This window comes from Trichechus manatus, unplaced genomic scaffold, assembly GCF_000243295.1.
Source record: "Trichechus manatus latirostris isolate Lorelei unplaced genomic scaffold, TriManLat1.0 scaffold00131, whole genome shotgun sequence".
NCBI classification, from domain to species: Eukaryota; Metazoa; Chordata; class Mammalia; order Sirenia; family Trichechidae; genus Trichechus; species Trichechus manatus.
Genome location: NW_004444067.1, coordinates 6100625 through 6121292, shown reverse-complemented (window position 1 = coordinate 6121292; position 20668 = coordinate 6100625). Strand labels below are relative to the sequence as shown.

Sequence of the window (20668 nt, the reverse complement as noted above, 5' to 3'; positions counted from 1 at the left end):
ATGTCATACCGCCATCTTGAAATTGGCCATGGTGGCAGTATTTACACCATGGAAATTGGCAAACATTACCAACCAAGGGTGTGTTGTTGTTTTGTGTTGTCTCCTGGAGAGCCAGTGGTTAAGCACTTACCAGCACACCAGTGGGGGTGGAGGGTGGGGATGAGTAGAGAGATACCTGGGCTGAAAATTAGACATGTGAGGCCAACACTCTTCTAATTTTTAAAGATTTAAGTAATGGATCCCTCTGCTTAATTCTTATCACGTCAACAGCCTTGCAAAACAGGCACTGTGATCCTCATTTTGAAAATGAGGACGCTAAAGCCCAGAGACATTAAGTAACTGTGTAAGGACACCCCGCGTGGCAATGAGAGCAACTCGCTCTGGAAACGGGTCTGTCTAATGCTTACACTCAAATCCTGTCCACACTTGGCTGCTGTTTCTCCCCTTCCTTCTTTTCTCCTCCTTCTGCCATTATTTTTTTTCTTTCCCATGAGGAAGCTCCACGCCCCTGGGGAGCAGTGACTAGTCCCCGCCACCTTGCCATTCCCTGTCCTCCCACACAGCCTGACACCCATGCTTGTAAACCCGAATTCAATGTCCTTCTCCACCCCTTGACGTCAGGCGCCCTGTGAGCAGGTCTGTCTCATTTACTAATGTCTCTTGAAATGTCTGATACATGCCTGGGGCAGAGTGGGTGTCCAGTACTATCTATTAAGTAAATAAATAAGAAAAAGATGGAAAAGTTGAGTCTAGAAAAGTCTCCCCTTTTCTAGTGGGAAGATGTTGCGTCCTCCTGAATGCATAAGTCCTATGTGGGGACAATTCTAGATGGCATAGAGGAGATTTGTTTGCTCAGCTCTTCGCAGGAGAAGGCTCAGCGGAAACCTGGCTCCGCTGGGTTTTCTCTCCAGTTTACGACTTGTGCCTGTAGGATTAGACATGTCGGACGTGTTCATTAAGCAGCCTCATCCCACCCACCAGCCCCCACCCTTCACACCTATCCTTTGAATCTTTTCAACAAGTAATAAAAGTTGGCTTGACCTTAAACATCCTTCACACCAGAAGAAATGCATTGATGATGGATTGTTCCTCTAAATTATTCTGGGTTAAGGATAGTGTTTGATCCAGCTTGTGTCCTCTGAGGGCAGGTAGTAAGTGTTGGCTGAATGAAAAGATGGAGCTCGAAGGTGGGGTTGGAATCCCTGGGTGGCGCAGACGGTTCATGAGCTTGGCTGCTAACCGAAAGGCTGGAGGTTTGAGTCCATCCAGAAGCCCTTCAGAAGAAAGGCCTGGTGACCTACTTCTGAAAAAGACACTGAAAACCCTACGGAGCACAGTTGTACTCTGACACACATGGGTGGCCATGAGTTGGAGTCGACTCAGTAGCAACTGTTTTTTTTTTTTTAATTATGTGTAATTATGTGACTTGCCTGTCAATGTGTGTCACTGTGGTGCTTGCATGTTGCTGTGATGCTGGAAGCTAAGCTACCGGTATTTCAGATACAAGCAGGGTCATCCATGGTGGACAGGTTTCAGTGGAGCCTCCAGATTAAGACAGACCAAGAAGAAAGGCCTGGCAATCTACCTCCAAAAATCAGCCACTGAAAAGCCTATGGATCACAGCAGAATATTGTCCAATGGAGTGTTGGAAGATGAGCCCTCTGATTCGGAAGACACTCAAAATACACAGTGGCTGCAGCAATGATCTCAAGCATACCAATGATTGTGAAGATAGTGCAGGACCAGGCAACGTTTCGTTCTGTTGTGCGTGTCACTATGAGTCGGAGACAACTTGACAGTAACCAACAACAATTAAGAGGAGGAGGGAGTGGCCCACTGTGAAGGCTTCTCTTCCACTGCACTGCTACAGGTACATCACTTTGGTTTCTTGTGAGTAAAATTCGTCTTTGCCCAGGATGCTTTTGTAGGCTGCTAGCCCCTTAGAGTGCTGCTGTCTTAGAGATGCAACAAGAAGGAGGACCCTGAGTTAGAACATCTTGGTTTCAACCCAGCTGGTCATTTAGGCAACGTGGAAGTCCAGCCTTCCCTAACTCCCTTATCTACGAAACAGGGGTAGTTACAAATTTCATTCAGCTCCCCCAATGAGCACCTGAGGGACCCAGGTAACTGACTCAGCTCCTCTAAGTCTCGGATTCCTGATCTGTAGAACAGGGACTACCTCTCCCTCCTAGTGTTGTTGGAAGGGTTTAATGGGATATGGTGGGTACAGCAGCTGGCACAAGATAGGCACCCGATAAATAAAACCTGCTGTTATTATTACTATTTATAAAAAGAATCAGTTCAGTTTCCCCCTGTATTGAGTGGCTGGGGAATTATTGGGCACACCCAACAACATTTAATGTGTACTTAGGAAGCATTGTCATTATTAGTTGCTGCCGAGTCAGCAAGTACAACAGAAAGAAACATTGCCCGGTCCTGCACCATCTTCATGATCGTTGGTCTGCTCGAGTCCACTGCTGCAGCCACCGTGTATTCTGAGTGCCTTCCAACCTAGGGGGCTCATCTCCAGCACTATATCAGACGATGTTCTGTTGAGATCCATAGGGTTTTCACTGGCTGATTTTCAGAAGTAGATTGCCAGACCTTTTTTCCTAGTCTGTTTTAGTCTGGAAGCTCCACTGGAACCTGTCCACCATGGGTGACCCTGCTGATTTGAAATACCTGTGGCATAGCTTCCAGCATCACAGCAACACGCAAGCACCGCAGTGCAACAGATTGACAGAGGGTGATGGCACACAGTAGGCACCTGATAAATAATACCTGCTGTTATAACTATTTATAAAAAGAATCTGTTTTCCACTTGTATTTAGTGTTTGGGGCAAGTGTTAGGATCACCTAACAATGTTTAACGTGTACTTATGAAATACTCTGTATGTGGGTACCAGAAAATTGTGTAGGTAACTAGGCCGCGCCACCCAAGAAGAAGAAACAACACACGGGGAAGGAAGAGAGAATGGAGTTGTTGCTACATGACCACATCAATCAGCATGGCCTCGTGGTGCCTTCCAACTGGGTGATCCGCGTATTCTCCTACGAAGAATAGATCTAAGTTACGACAGAAGAAAACATCCTAGACTCTCATTATGGAAAAGGGCTGCTTCTAAAGCTCATTTAGCCAACAAGGAGGAGTGACAGCTGAAGACAGCACACCTTAGTCTCTTTTGAGACTTAAAGGCATGTGTGTTTGAGTGGGTGTGTATGTTTGTACATATTTGAACCCAGTCACGTTGAACTTGTGCGTTCTCAAAGTCCTGCAAACGCTGTCTCCTTCCAAATGAACAGAACTTGCTCCTTGGATAAACCCATTGATGTCTGCAGGGGACACCTCTGTGAACATCCCCAGAGAGACTAGGGCTTTTAACACAGAAATTTAGGTGGGGGGAGGCTTTGCTTCCTAATCACGTACATCAAACACAGTCAAAATCCCACCTAAAGTTTTTTTTGGAAAATCAATGAATGGATCATGATCAAAGTGTTTGAATTTTCTGGCTTCCCCAAATAACACTATTCTTGATGATACATTAAAAGAAGATTGTGCGTAAAGGCATAAGGACACTTCTCCATTTGGTTTTTCAGTACACCGTGGTGCTGGCCGCACAAAAGGCCATCGAACGCATAGTCTCTTTCTTCTTTTATCCTAAAAAAAAAAGCCTTCTAATCCATCACCAGGGCCATGCTGTGTTTATAAACCCAATTTATAAATTATAGTTTCAATTATTCATTTGTTCATTCATTCATTCACTCAACAAATATCTACCATGTACTTGCTATGTGGGGCCCCTGAGGAGTGCAAATGGTTAAGCACCCGACTACTAACTGAAAGATTAGCGATTTGAACCCACCCAGGCAGTTCTACTCTGTCCTACAGGGCCATTATGAGCCAGAATCGACTCCACAGCAAAGAGTTTAGAGGTGCCTTGGAAGAAAATCCTGGCAATCTGTTTCTGAAAGGTCACAGCTATTGAAAACTCATGAGTCAGAATTGACTCCAGGGCAGCTGGTTCCTGGTTTACCTACTATGTGCCTGTCACCATTCGAGGCACTGAGGATACTGCCGGGAACAAGACAGACAAAAACCCTGCCTTCATGGGACTGACCTTCTAGTGGGGATAACCTGGCATTCAACAAGACCAAGAAGTCACTTGTATAGGGAGTTAGACGGTGACAAAAACAAAAACAAAAACAAAAAAACACACCCGCTGCCGTTGAGCCCATTCCGACTCACAGCGACCCTGCAGGACAGAGTAGAACTGCCCCATCGGGTTTCCAAGGAGCGGCTGGTGGATTCAGACCGCTGACTTTCTGGTTAGCAGCTGTAGCTCTTAACCGTGTGCCATCAGGGCTCCATATATATGTATAATAATATATTAATGTAATACATATATCACTACAGGAAGCTGCCACAGCATGACAAACTGACAGATAAATGGTAGTTTTGACTATGCAAAGGCATTTGACTGTGTGGATCATAACGAATTACAGATAACATTGCGAAGAATGAGACTTCCAGAACGCTTAATTGTGCTCACAAGGAACCTGTACATAGACTAAGAGGCAGTCATTTGAACAGAACAAGGGGATACTGTGTGGTTTAAAGTCAGGAAAGGTGTGTGTCAGGGTTGCATCCTTTCATCATACCTATTCAATCTGTATGCTGAGCAAATAATCCGCTGGACTACGCGAAGAAGAATGGGGCATCGGGATTGGAGGAAGACTTATTAACAACCTGCGTTATGCAGATGACACAACCTTGCTTGCTGAAAGTGAAGAGGACTTGAAGCACTTACTGATGAAGATCAAAGACCACAGTCTTCAGTATGGATTACACCTCAACATAAAGAAAACAAAAATCCTCACAACTGGACCAGTAAGCAATATCATGACACATAGCACTGTCTTTTGGCTAGAGAGGAAGATTCAGTGCAGATGAAATATAAAATCTAGCCACACTCTTCGCATGGACTGGGAGACTCCTGGATGCCCAGCAGTTTTTCAGTTTGGGACGAATGAGGCTTGCAAAATGGAAACTTGTGCTTTTGTATCTATCCCGGGGCCTGACTTTGAGGAATGAGACAGTTTAATGGGTGTCATGGATTGAACTGTGTCCCCCAAAAATATCTGTCAACTTGTCTGGGTCATGATTCCTAGCACTGTATGATTGTGTACCATTTTGTAATTGGATGTGATTTCCTTATGCGTTGTAAATGCTATCACTATGATGTAATGAGATGGCTTAGCGGCAGTTACACTGATGAGGTCTATAAGATTAGATAGTGTCTTAAGCCAATCTCTTTTGAGATATAAAAGAGAGAAGCAAGCAGAGACACACGGGAACCTCATACCACCAAGAAAGCAGTGCCGGGAGCAGAGCTCATCCCTCAGACCTGATGTTCCTGTGCTGAGATGCTTCTAGACCAAGGGAAGACTGATGCATCACAAGACCTTTTTCCAGAGCCAACAGAAGACTTCTTCTGGAGCTAATGCCGTAAATTTGGACTTGTAGCCTACTGGGCTGCAAGAGAATAAACTCCTCTTTGTTAAAGCCGTCCACCTGTGGTACTTCTGTTATAGCAGCACTAGATGACTGGGACAATGGGTTTGCACAGCCTATTTCTGTATGGTCCCCATTACCGTCGCTACTGTGTTTCCCCAACGACCTGCAGCGGCCCTATTTAGATCTCCCCAGAAGGTAATTTGTGTTGGTCTCAAGGCCTTGGACCCAGCTGCTTTTCCAGTGGCAAAGAGTCCAAGCCAGAGACCCTCCTCTCTTTGGAAGGGTGGGTGGCCCTCTCTCATCTTCCTAGCACCTCTTACCTGAGTGGTGTGGCTGCCCCTCTCTCCCTTGGTCCTGCTCACTTCTGCCCTCTCTTCTCTGGGTATGAATACAGAGTCTCCTGTGTGCTTCCCCAGAAGCTGCTAAGTGCTGAAGCCTGCAGGCTGGGCTGGCCAAGGCCGGGGTCCTTTGCTCTTTTCTAGGCACTGTCAGTGTTACAGAAGGAAGACCACTGCAAACAGGACTTAACCGAGAGGAAGCCGAGTTCCCTGGACTGAAGAGAAGAGGGGCAGAGACATGCGTGTGTCCCCTTCATTTTCAGATTTTAAAAACATTTTATGAGGAAAGTTAATGGGAGAAGCAAAATGTTTAATGAATAATAAAGTTGGGCCATATGTTTTTTCCAAAGAGAGAGAGAAGAGAGAAAGAAACACACGCACATACACACACACACACAAACACACACACACACATACACACACACAAACATACACAAACACACACACACAAACATACACACACACATACACACACACACAAACATACACACACACACAGACACACAGGCGGAGGGAGGGAGGGAGAGAGGGGTGGGTGAGAGACAGAGTAAAAGAAAGAAACAGAGAGAGAGAGAGAAACAGAGGAGGGAGAGAAAGAGAAAGAGGAAGGGAGGGAGAGGTGAAGAAGAGGAGAGAGACAGAGAGAACTCTAGGGCATTCTCTGTCAACCCCACCACAATCCAATTACTGATGAAAGCATGTCAGTCTTCTTCCATAACGTGGGGAAGATGTTTCAGATCTGTCTCTATTACCTCTTAGGGGACCCAAGAGGAAATCCCAACTCCAAAATATTTTCCAAATTAAAGTGTTCAAACAATCAGTTCTGTCAACAAATGCTTTTTCCTTTTCCTGAGTTAAGTGCTGGCACATTTTCAGAAGTGGAATTTCTAGTTGCATCTATAAAGCACCAAGCACCCCCAGGGGTAATAGGCCCTCACAGGGCCAGCCCATTTTTTTAAGATCATTTTCTCCAAAAAGTACTTGAAAGGCATTTTCCTGAATCTGGAGGTGAAAGGGGGCCCCCTGGAGCCATGATACCCACCCTCGTCTTCTAAGAAAGCGTACACAAAAGCTTATCCTGGAGATGGACTCACAAAACAAGATTTCTCTGTATGTTTATGGGTGGCTGCTCCCAAGTTGTACAAATCCCCCACCCACCAAATCCTTTCCTTCAACAAGGAAAATAGAGATCATCAAACCAAAAGTTCCCCAACTTCCCACCCTCTGGTTATGAAAAAATCTACACTGGTACCCATCTCTGCTTTGGAGAAAAACAAAATCTTTCCTGCTCCCTGAAGTATCCCCTCCACTTGTGTTCCTGATATTACATCCTATCTCCTTGTCCTACTTTCCCTTAGGCACCCAACATGCCCCCATCTGCCCGGACGCTAAACAAACCCTTCCTTCCATGCCACTTTTCCTTCAAGCAACTGACACCCTTCAACAAGGGCAGCCAAGGTGCTTTCCTCCCTCTCAGGCCTCAACCCCTAATGAACCTGGCTCCTGTCCCCAATGTTCTCCAATGGAACTGACCTTTAAAGGCCACCGTTGAACTTCTGATTATCAGGTACCATGTTTAACTTTGGAGCCCTGGTGGCACAGAGTTTAAGTGCTACGGCTGCTAACCAAAAGGTCGGCAGTTCAAATCCACCGGCTACTCCTTGGAAACCCTGTGGGGCAGTTCTGCTCTGCCCTATAGGGTCGCTATGAGTCGGAATCGATTCGACGGCAACGGGGCATTTCTTTATGTTTAAGTTCGGTTGTCATGGTATTTGACTTCTTCGGAGCTTCCGACATCGCTGGACACCCATCTTCCTGAAATCCTTCCTTTCCTTGATTTCAGGAGATTGTCCTTCTACCCACGAGGCCACTCCTTCTGTTTCTTCCAGTCCCCAGAGGCTGCTGCCCTGAGTTCCGTTCTTGGTCAGCCCTGCTGCCCTCTGAGAAAGCTTTCCTGAGGGTGACGTCCACACCTATAGTTTCCACCACGCAGGAGTCTAACTCCACTGCTTTATCCTGAACTTTTTCCCCAGCTGAGGACTCGCTCCCAAGTGCTTACTGAAAAACAAACAGAAAACCCAAACCCACTGCTGTTGAGTTGATTCTGACTCATGGTGACCCCAAGTGTTTTACAGGTTAGAACTGCTCCATAGGTTTTCCTTGGCTGTGATCTTTATAGAAGCAGATTGCCAAGCCTTTTGGTTAGCAGTCGAGCGCAAACCATTTGCACCACCCAGGGTCTCCTTACTGAACATCGCCTCCTGAACAGCCCTTGTTGTTGTTTGCTGCTGTCGATTCAACTCTGACTCACGGCCACCGCATATGTGCATGAGTCAGAATCACCTCAAAGGCAACAGGTTTGGTTTTTGGTTCAACTTATCTCCATGGGTTATCGATGCTTCAATGGTAGAATTCTTGCTTTCCATGAGGGAGACCTGGGTTCAATTCTTGGCCAATGCACTTCATGCACAGCCACCACCCACCCATCTGTCAGTGGAGGCTTGTGTGTTGCTTTGATGCTGAACAGATTTCAGAGCTTCCAGACTAAGATGAACTAGGAAGAAAGGCCTGGCAATCTACTTCTGAAAATCAGCCAGTGAAAATTCTATAGATCACAATAACCCAGTCCACAACAATCATGGGGATGGTGCAGGACCAGGCGGTGTTTTGTTCCTTTGTGCATGGGGTCACTGTGAGTTGGGAGCCAACTAGACAGTACCTAAAAACGACAGCAACCACTTATCTCCCAGATACTAATCATTTCCTTTCCAACTCATCTTTTGTTTCAGAAACATTCATCAAAATCACCTGGAAGAATTTTTAAAAATTATATGAAGCGATTCCATATGCATTATCTCATTTAATCCTCAAAATAACCTTTCAAGGTTGGTACACCTGGATGCTCTCATTTTATACTGCAATAACTTGCCTGAGGTCCCATAGCTAGTACTAGAAATGTCCCGATTAACAGCCACAGCCTTTATTCATTTTTAGTCATTCACATTCACAGATTGTTTCTTTTTATACTTCTATTCCCATAGCTCTTTACATATTGATTTAAATAAAGCTTCCTCCTTCTGCAAATGCTGCTGCTTGAATTTTACATTTGTACTTGCTATTAACAGCTCTTGCACTGTACATCAGGAAACACTGCTCATCAGATATGTTCATGTGATAATACTTCTGATCAAGACAAAACACCTTAAATAAATAAACTGCCTTGAGACTAGCAATATATGCAACACGGTAGTTAATTATTCTCTCTTTCTGTGGGCTTTAACCTGAATGATTGCACAGACACTCACAGATGTACACACACACGCTTGCACATACTCACACACGGACGCGCTCACACACAAGGTACTTGAACACACACTGACACACATGCACACGCTCACACGTGCACACACACAACGTACTTGAACACACTGACACACACATACACACACGTACACACACACTCTCACAATGCACATAATCGCACATGCACACACACTCAAACACATACACTGGCACACACATGTACACACACTTGCTCACTCTCACACATGCACACATTCACACACATTTGCACAGATGCACACAAACTTGCACACCCATACACACACACATACATTTTCACAAACACACAGGCACAATCACACATGCACACACACGTGAACACACAGCACACACTCACACATGCACACACACATGTACACACATACACACACGTACACATTCACATGCATGCACACTCACATGTACACATACGTCCACACACACTCACACTTGCACACACACATGCATGTACACTTACACGTGCACACTTTCACACACACACATGCACATATCACACGTGCGCACACACACAGGCACACACACACATACACTCACACACACACTCTACCTTTCACCCCCTCAAACATTACAGCCGTGTTCACTCTACGTTACTTAGATTTCCTTTTCCATCGTCTTCACTTGCAAAAATGTCTATTTTCAAACACACTCCTAGGGCGTCATCTAATGAGACACAACAGGGAATCACAGGCTTTTTAAAAAGTGCAGCTGTAAAATCTGTGGAATAAATTTGAATGCGTTTGCTTGCTGTGTGGACAGTTTTTTCTTTTAACGAATACTTTTAAACTTTTTTTATAAGTATAGTACCAATGTAGATAATTGCACAAAGAAAATGTATAGCCTAGTGAAATATTATCCAAACACCCGTGCAGCCACCACCCCATTCAAGAAACAGAATGTTATCAGCCCCCTAGAGCCCTTCTACCCACACTGTCCCACTCCCAGCCCCCCCTCCACTCTGGAAGTCACCCCCACCCAGCGGCGGATTAACCAGTAAGCATGGTATGCACCAGCTTGCCGTGAGCAAGCTTAGAACTGGGCTGCTAACCAAAAGATCGGCAGTTTGAATCCACCAAGCGCTTCTTGGAAACCCTGTGGGGCAGTTCTACTCTGGCCTATAGGGTCACTATGAGTTGGAATCGACTAGAGGGCAATGGGTTTGGTTTGGTTTTTTTGTTTACTAACCTGTAGTGTACAATTTCACCTGGGTTGAAAGTTGTGGGGAAAGCTAGATGAAATTGTGATAAACACAATTAAACCCGTGTGTACCTTGCTTTTTGGGTAATCCATCGCTGCCCCCACGTGATTTTATCATAATTACTTTCTTGCTTCCCTTTATAATTTTGTCAATCACGTGTGCATCTCCAAACACTGTAGTTTCCTTTTGTCCATTTTTATATGTTTTTAAAGTTTCTACTACTCTGTATAAACCAAACCAAACCCATTGCCATGGAGTCGATTCCAACTCACAGCAACCCTATAGGACAGAGTAGAGCCGCTGCATAGGGTTTCCAAGTAGTAGCTGGTGGATTCGAACTGCCGACCTTTTGGTTAGCAGTCGAGCTCTTAACCACCATGGCACCAGGGTTCCTGACTCTATATACCTCTTTATTCCCTTTTCTTCTCTCTGCAATTTATTTGTTGAAGGCCCCTGCTTGTTTGGCATGTTGAGCCCCCATCGGGATTGTCCTGGAAGCACCCCTGGGGTGTGGTTTAATACATCCTTCTGTCCTTTGTGTGGCCTTTAAATGGGTAGTTGGACACATACTCTCCCAAAGCTGTTAGGTAACAGCTGACCAGCAGCCAGCAGTGGGAAAAACTGCCCAAAAGGTCCACGTTTCAGGGGTGGGGGGTGGTGAGAAGTCAGTGAACTAGTGTGTTCTCTCTTTTGGAGAGCTGGAGTATGAACCATACAGAGAGAATGTCTAATCATTTGTGGATGAGAATGAACAAGCAATGATAAAAGAAGTCAAGACGGAGCGTTTGAGTCACAAGTAGCTGGTATGTCCTGAGCTGTCCCATGGCACCCTTACCACAAACCCTTATCAAAAATAATTCTCCTTTGTCTCTCCATGCCAAACGAGAATTAGCATGATAATAAAAAACATGAAGAATGATCCATTCAATTGCCAAAGTGGTATTTTGTGACGTTTTACTTTTAAGAACTGTCTACGAGGATCCTTCTCTAAGAGATAAAACGCTTTTCTTAGAGTGATGATGCTTACTTTTGAAAGCCCTCTATTCCATATACAGAATAACAAAACAATTGGAAAACCACACACTTCCTATAAGTCATCTAGTTAATCAAGAGGGATTTGTCACGTGCTCGGAAACTGGTTAGTGACAACCTGGAGCATTTCACAAAGAGCCCTTCTCTGATCAGGGAGTCCTTTCGGTGTTACTTTTGTGGAAACGTATGTTGTGCTGAGAGGAAAGGACAGAATATCTCTCCTAGGATGCTGCCCTCTGACTTTTTTTCCTTTCAGGAAACAAGTGGGTTCTTTGAGTTGTGGGATCTTCTTTTGTATTTCGTGTGCTGTTGTGTCTGTAGTAGTGAATCTTCCCATTGTGTTACCATTTTCCTAGTTGTTTGATGGTGTGTGTCTTAGTCCGATAGGACTGCAGCAGCAAAATACTACAAAATGGGTGGCTTTAAAGAACAGAAGTTTCTTGTCTCTCAGTTCTGTAGGCTGGGAGTCTGAATCCAGGGCATCAGCAGAGATACGCTCTCTCTCTCTCCCTCTCTTGGCTCTGTGGGAAGATCCTTCCTGTCTCTTCCAGCTTCTATAGCCCTGGGCATTTCTTGGCATTCCTTGGCTTGTAGACAGATCCTCACATGCGTCTTCCCCTGTGTATGACTGTTTCCCTGTTTGTCCTTCCCTTTTATAAGACGCCAATCAGAAGCTGTCATGGATTGAATTGTGTTCCCCCCAAAACGCATATCTACTTGGCTAGGCCGTAATTCCCAGTATTATGCGGTTGTCCACCATTTTGTGATCTGATGTGATCTCCCTATGTATTGTAAATCCTAACCTCTATGATGTTAAAGAGGTGGGATTAGCAGCAGTTATGTTAATGAGGCAGGACTCAATCTACAAGATTAGGTTATATCTTGAGTCAATCTCTTTTGAGATACGAAAGAGAGAAGCAAGCAGAGAGGATGGGGACCTCCTACCATCAAGAAAGACGAGTCAGGAGAGGAGCATGTCTTTGGACCCAGGGTCCCTGTGACGAGAAGCTCCTAGACCAGGGGAAGACTGATGACAAGGACCTTCCCTCACAACTGAGAGAGACAGAAAGCCTTCCCCTAGAGGTAGCACCCTGAATTTGGACTTCTAGCCTCCTAAACTGTAAGAGAATAAATTTCTGTTTGTTAAAGCCATCCACTTGGGGTATTACTGTTATAGCAGCACTGGATAACTATAACAGAAGGGATTAGGATTAGGCCTCACTTTACTCCAGTCTGATTTCTTTAACTGCTAACATCTGCAGAGAAAAACCCTATTTCCCCAAACAAGGTCAGGAAGTTAGAACTTCAGCATGTCCTTTGGAGGACACAATTCAAACCCGACAGTGTGTCTGAGCTCACAGCCATGCAGGGACGGAGCCCGCTCTGCTCTATTCTCCTCTTGCATTCTGCACTGCTTGCTCTCCCTGTGCTCTGGGCCCCTGCCCACTCTCCAGAACTTTCTGTCTTCTGCGTCCCCCTCATGGAGCTGGCACGTAGCATCTTCACATTGTACTTCACCAGGAAAGGACTGTGATGTGGAATTTAGAAGAGAAACCTGAGTGCAGGGAGGTCATCGGCTCCTTGCCTGGCACTGGCGGGCATTTTCAAAGCAGCCGGTGTAAAGGCTCCAAGTGCCCCACAATGATCATCAGTGGAATTCAGCTTTCCAAAAAAAAAATAGGGCTTCATGAGCACAGGATTCTATTCCCTTTATTGGAAAGCGGTGAGGTGAGTTGTCGAACTGCGGCTCGTTCTTTAATTTCACGTATTTCAAGGAGCAAAGAACAGGCTCTGGACGTCAGCGCGATTGTACTTCTGACGTCCGTATTTCTAAACCTCGGGATTTAGATCTAATCTTGAAAGCCATCCGGACTTTAGCCAGGGTGTCTGCCCTCGGTTAAAACACAATGTGGAGTTTCTAAAATAATTGTGTAGCTATGACCATTTTTTTTTTCTTCATAAAGTGTTTTCTACGTGAAGAGCCTCCTTTTGAAGTGAGAAGCCGTGAAGACGGCCGGGGCAAAGGTGAAAAGTGTGCCGCAGAAGTTGACATTCCAGGCAGAGGCTGGGTCGCAGGCCTCAGGAATGAGTCTCTTGCTATTCAGTGCCTCGACCCGCTAACAATAACTGCGGCCCTGGGGTCACCTCTGCTGCACGTCCCCCTTACGTGGCAGCGGAGGGGACAAGCCTTATCAGTTTCCATTTGCTTTGGTGAGAGAATCAGTGGGACTTTGGCCATGTGGTCGCCAGTTGCTCTTGTGGTGGGAACGGGGTGGGGATGGGGCAGTTGGCGAAGGAATTCCTCTTCATACCCTATCCAGAATGGCAAGCGATCTTAAAATAATCCACCCGGAGATTTGCAACAGGACGGGGATTTTTTTCAAAACCCCATGCCAGAAGGGAAAGGAGAAAATTAATAGTGTATCCTGAAGCTGGGTTTTTAAAGGGCAAAGAGAGAGTAAGGCAACACCCTGCTGTTGCTATTTCTTTCTTTGTGTATTAAAAAAAAAAAAAAAAATTGCCTCTCCTGACTTTGAAAGTAGCTAGTGCTTTTTTTAAAGGGGGAAAAAAGAAATCAAAGCCCTACTAACCATTTCTTTTTGACAATGGAGAGCACTTTCTCCCGTGGTGCTCCACTCGTTCGGAATACAGTTCTACCAGCCCCTAAGAACGCACACCAAGCACAGGCTATTTTTATTGCAGAGAACTTCGGTTGCCTCACAATGGAGGGCTGAGGGTGTGCATCTGGGGGGAGGGGAGGGAAGAGAAGGCTGTCTCCTATTTATTCCAGCGGTGGAGGGCTCCTCCCTTGTAGGCCCATCACGACCTCAGTGAGAGTCCCGCTTTTGGAGTCTTACCTGAGACCTGCCCAGGCTGAGTAAGCCTTGTTCTTCCATCATCTCAACAGACAAAAGGCAAAAGCTAGAAAGGACCCTAGCGGCCCACACAGGTCATCCCCAAAGCAGGCCAATATGAGAGCCTTTGGTGGAAGCAGTTCTTGTCCATTTCTTCATGACGTCAGTCACTTTACTCACTATCTGCTGTTGTTGGGCGCCACTGAGTCGATTCCAACTCATAGCGACCCTACAGAAGAGAGGAGAACTGCCCCATAGGGTTTCCTAGGCTGTCATCGCTACAGGAGCAGATCACCAGGTCTTTTTTCCGTGGAGCTGTTGGGTGGGTTCAAACCACCCACCTTTCGGTTAGCAGCTGAGCGCTTAGCCATTGCACCACCAGGGCTCCTCACTGGCCAGCTACCAAAAAACCAAAAATCAAACTTGTTGCCGTTGAGTCAATTCCAACTCATAGTGACCCTATAGGACAGAATAGAACTCACCCATAGAGTTTCCAAGGAGCGCCTGGTGGATTTGAACTGCCGACCATTAGTTTAGTAGCCGTGGCTCTTAACCACTGTGACACCAGGGTTTCCACTGACTATACAGTACACCATTAATACAGTCCTTATTTGAGTCTCACCCTCATTGTATACAAAGGTTAAGTGTTCAAAGGAAAAGAGTTCCTTTGTATCTAAATGTCCTTTATCAGAATCAGGGCCCTATTTTTCTTATTCTTTACCAGTTGCCATCAAGTCAGCTCAGACTCATGGCAACCCTATGTGTGTCAGAGTAGGACTGTGCCCCATAAAGTTTTCATTGAACTGAATTTCAGAAGTAGATTCCCAGGCATTCCTTCCTCGTCTGTAAGCTCCACTGAAACCTGTCCACCATGGGTGGCTCTGCTTGTATTTGAAATACCAGTGGCATAGTTTCCAACATCACAGCCACACACAAGCCACCAAAGAACAACAGACTTGATGGATGGGTGGTGGAAAATCCAACCAGGCACTGAGATTATTAGTTCATTGAACAGATTTAGTTGAAATGGCTACAGTGATTTTGGAGATGAGGAAAGAGCTATACACACACACACACATACACCCACACACATGCATGCACACACACGTACACCCACACACATGCCTGCACACACACGTACACACCCACCCACACACATGCACACACACACACATGTACACCCACACACACACATGCACACATACACAGGTACACACACACACACACACATGCATACACACACATACACACACGTACACATGCATGCACACACATATGTAAGACCACACCCACACACATGCATGCACACATGTACAAGCACACCCACACACATGCATGCACACACATATGTACACCCACACACGTATGCACACACATACATACACGCATACCCACACACATGTATGCACATCCACACCCACACATATGCATACACACACATACACACACACATGCATGCACACACGTACACACACCCACACACATGCATGTACACACCCACAAACATACATACACACATGTACACACATGCATGCACACACATACATGTGCACACACATGCACAGACATCCACCCACACCCACACACATGCATGCACACCCAAGTACATGCACACCCACACATGCATGCACACACATGCATGCACACCCACACACATGTGCACACACACATACACACATACACACCCACGTTCACATGCATGCACACATGTACACACCCACCCACACTCCTATCCTTGACCATCGCCCTTTCCCAGTACAATGCTCCAAGTCTCTTGCTTGTCTCATGCTCTTCTGTGGAGTGCAGCAGCCTGGGGAGAGTTTTAAGGAGCTGTGGTATTTAACAGGCAAATTATTTCCTTTTGTTCCTGATTTGTTTGTAAGGCTAATACCACTGACCCTCTGATCTGGTTGCAAGCAAATCAAATGTGGCTCTGCTTGGAGGCTGGCCGATGGACAGCATGGCCTCTGGAAGGACCCTCTTGGATGAGTCTATATTTTTGAAGTAAAAAAAACTGAAGTAGAGCCAACATTTCTGAAGAGCAGTCTAATAAAGTATTAAGTAAAGGAAAGTCCTTCAGGTGACCCACCACCCTTTCCTTATCAGCCAACCTATTTTATTTTTTTCCATTCTGGACAGAAGATAAATAAAGGATTTGTTCTTCTTCCTCATGCTAGGATTTATAAAAACATCATTTAGAAACCAATACAGCCGTTTCGTTTGCCAGGCAGCCCACCGTGAGCTCTGAGGGAACATGTCTTAGGCTGGGTTCTCTAGAGAAGCAAAACCAGTGAAGCATGTATATATACACTGTTGTTGATAGGTGCCGTCCAGTCAGCTCCAACTCATAGTGACCCATGTACAACAGAACAAAACACTGCCCGGTCCTGCGCCATCCTCACAATCATTGTTATGTTTGAGCCCATTGTTGCAGCCACTGTGTCAATCCGTCTCATTGAGGGTCTTCCTCTTTTTCGCTGACCCTCTACTTCACCAAGCATGATGTCCTTCTCCAGGGACTGGTCCCTCCTGATAACATGTCCAAAGTGCGTGAGATGAAGTCTCACCATCCTTGCCTCTAAGAAGCATTCTGGCTGTACTTTTTCCAAGACAGATTTGTTCATTCTTCTGGTAGTCCATGGTATATTCAATATTCTTTGCCAAACCATAATTCAAAGGCATCGATTCTTCTTTATTCTTCCTTATTCATATATATGTATATATATATAAAGATTTATCCCAACAAAATGGCTCACGTGGTTGTAGAGGCTGGCAAGTCCCAAGTCCGTGGGTCAGGCTGGAGGCTTCTTCTAACTCACATAGCTGCAGGGGCTAACAGACCCAAGATTGGCAGGTCAGAAAGCAGGCTGCTGGCTCAAGTCCCAAGAACTGGAGTTCAGATGATGATGAGCTGAATGCAGGATCCAGAGCAGAGCAAAAGTCAGAAAGCTTTGCCAGAGAGTCCACCTATATTGGATGCAGGCCACACCCCAAAGGAAAGTCCCTTACAACTGATTGGCTGCTCATAGTAGACCTCAGCACGGAGGTGATGACATTATATCAGATCTCATCGTGGAGGTGATGACATCATTACATAACTGCCAAACCATTGCGAATCATGGCCCAGCCCAGCTGACACAACCTCAACCATCACAGAAGGGCGACATCCACCGTCTTGGTTGTGTTGTGTCGCTGGCCTACTCCCAGAATTTATCCTGCATTTTCTTTTTAATTTTCCTCGTTGAAAAGACTGAGTAAACTGTGGCTCAGATGGTGCGGCTGACACCCCAACCACGTGGTTGTATTTCTCCCCTCTCCGCTGTGTCTTTGATTGTGTTTTGAGGACTGTCTGGTGCGCTCCACTGCCTTTGTTCCACTGAAGTTATTTTCCTCCTTGGGAAATGAAAGATAACAGTACCACCAAGGGAATGGGGAGACACCAACAAGTTATCAACCTTTAAGAAGCCATTCATCCTCCGGCCAAAGTATGGCAACAAACTGAAAGCATTATGACAGGTTTTAAGGAGCGAAGGAAGTGAGGACGCAGATACACCATATTGGTGTATGTAATTCAACTTGGAGGGGGGGTTCAGCTATCTGAGAAGGGCAGAGGGCAGTACAGCCACTGTTGTGGCCCATACCAGTTTTCACCGGCTAAGTTTTGGAAGTAAATCTCCAGGCCTTTCTTCCTAGTCTGTCTCAGTCTGGAAGCTCCGCTGAAACCTGTCCACCATGGGTGACCCTGCTGGTACGTGAAACGCTGGTGGCACAGCTTCCTGCATCACAGCAACATGCAGCCACCACAGTACAACAGACGGACGGACAGGTGTAAAGCAGAGGGCCAGCGAAAAAGAAGGAAACCTCAGTGAGATGGACGGACACAGCAGCCTCAACAATGGACTCAAACGGTCTGACAATCATGAAGATGGCGCAGCACGCGGCTACGATTCGCTCTGCTTTACGTAAGGTCGCCCTGAGTCAGAGATGACTCCGCGGCAACTGACAACGACAAGTGAGAGCACTAGGGGGCTTCGTTCGGGTGGCTTCTGGCTTTTCTGGGGGCCGTGAAGCTTCTGCGTTTTCCCTCTAGAATGCATGACATTAGCTTGACGAAGCAGGATGTTGGTATCAGAGAAGAGCCAAAGCGTCTCCTTCTGGTGGGACAAAAAGTTGGGATGCTTTGCTGAGCAGGCGGCCAGAAGAATTTAATTTTAAATCCAAATATTCCTTCAGTGTTAAGTAATATAAAGGATCTTTCACGCCAAAGACTCTCATTTGAACTTGACAACTTTGGCTGCAAAATAATTGCCTGTAAGAACCATCTAACAAATCAAAGGAACTCCTAAAACTCCAGGGGAAAAAACTTCCAGGCAGATGGTATTGCTTCCAAAGGACAATTGTTTTTAGCATCGTACCCTTTTCTATTTTAGAGAACTTGTTGGGAAAGAGCAAGAAAACATCAAGAAACGCTGTGATCAGTTAGAGTGCTCAGTGATGGACACCTTGGTAGTGAGTTTGGGTTCACGATATGCAAAGCAAACTCACTTCCTTGGGTCATTCCACCCGTCCTGATTTTGAAACCATTTCCAGCGTAATATTTGCATGTGTTCTTGCTGCACGGAAATCCGCTTGTCCTTTTCCTCTGCTGATTGTGCCACAGGCACTGTTAGAATTAGAGCGCTGATAAGAAAGGAAAAAAAAACTGGGCCAGGATTTAAATTAATGCTTTTAGACAAATATCCGTTCCATCTCCAATTCTAATGCTAATTACATTGATGGATCAAAGACCATTCGTTAAAGTTTTGCTTTTGAAAAAAGGGAGATTTTACTTTCTCTTTTGAATTTTTTTTTTTTTTTTTTTTTTATGGTACTTGACAGGGGAGATGAGAATCTGGGGAAGGAAGCCCCATCCAGGCAGGACTTGTAGGGGACCCGTGTTCCTGAAATCCCTTTGGAGGGCCAGGCTCTGAGGATCTAAGGCTCTTCCCTCACCTCTCTTTGTTCCCCTTTGGACTGGGCAGCCTGAGATGGCCCTGTCACGGCTGCCTGGACTCTCTTGATGCCATGAGCAGGACAAATAATGTGGGGTACCTTCTACGCGTAAACCACCACCCATCTGTCAGTTTGTCGTACTGTGGTGGCTTGCATGTTGCTGTGATGCTGGAAGTATGTTACTGGTATTTCAAATACCATCAGGGTCACCCATCGTGGTCAGGTTTCAGCAGAGCTTCCAAACTAAGATAGACTAGAAAGAAAGGCCTGGAAATCTCCTGAAAAATCAACCATTTAAAACTCTATGAGCACAGCTGTACCTTGACACACATGGAACCACCATGAGTCACCATCCACTTAACAGCAACTGGTAAAATGGTCTCCTTATTTCTGCCCTTGGCCTATTTTCTAATCTGTTCTCCAAGCAGCTGTTTATAACCCTTCATTGGTTTATCATGGGTCCAAGAATAAAATCCCAAACCCTTATGGTGCCTACAAGGCCCTGCAGGATCTGCCCCTGACCTACTGCCAACCTCACCTCACCCCTCCTCACCTCATGTCTTCTCATCCCATCCCACTTCACCCCATCTCATCTCATCCCATCCCACCTCAAATTACCTCACCCCACCTCCCCCCCCTCACCTCATGTCATCTCACCCCACCCCACCTCATCTCACCTCATCTCACCTCACCTTGTCTCATCTCATCCCATTTCCCTTCCATCAGCCTGGCCAGCTCCCAGTTCCTTTAACACATGCCCTTTCCAAGGCAGGGCAATTGAGCTTGCTCTTCCCTCCTGGAATGTTCTTTTCAGGGTTGCTTTAACTCTGACTTCTCAGAGAGGCCTCCCAGGACCACTCGAAAAAACAGGCCACCCTGCTCTTCCCTGTCACAATACTGGGTTTATTTCCTTTATAACATACATCGACATTCTTTACTATCTTGTTTACTCTCTCCCTCGCTGGGAGGGTGTGCCTGGAGGACACGGGCTAGTGTGGGCTCTCTTGTTTTTTATCAGCCCTGAGCACACAGTTCGTGACTGTGTCTGTGGAACAATGTATGCGATACACGAATTCCCTTTCCATCCACATCTCTGCGTACACCCTTATTGCATCTTATGCTCATATAGCATGTTGCAACCACAAGTCATTCAACAATATTAATCCAACAAATATTCATTGAAGTCTCGTATCAGGTGCTGCTGGGGATCATGGCTTTAATGATGAAACAAGCCTTGCCCTCTGCCCCAAGTCTGGTTGGGAAAATAGATACACACGGGGATAAACTTAATACCCTGTGGTCGTACCACGACTGGTAAATGTTCACATGTGTACCAAGTCTGGTTGGGAAAACAGACACACACGGGGATAAACTTAATACCCGTGGTCCCACCACGACT

General features: G+C 45.8%; 1 protein-coding gene across 1 annotated transcript; it reads left to right on the top strand.

Moving 5' to 3' along the window:
* Positions 1-9582: 9582 nt before the first annotated feature.
* On the top strand, positions 9583-15831 carry LOC105756725 (putative uncharacterized protein FLJ46204; the record flags this gene model as incomplete). Its single annotated transcript, XM_012558015.1, has 2 exons — positions 9583-9642; positions 15775-15831. Coding segments are annotated over exons 1-2 (117 nt in total), but the record flags the coding sequence as incomplete, so codon positions are not given.
* Between the last annotated feature and the right edge of the window lie 4837 nt (positions 15832-20668).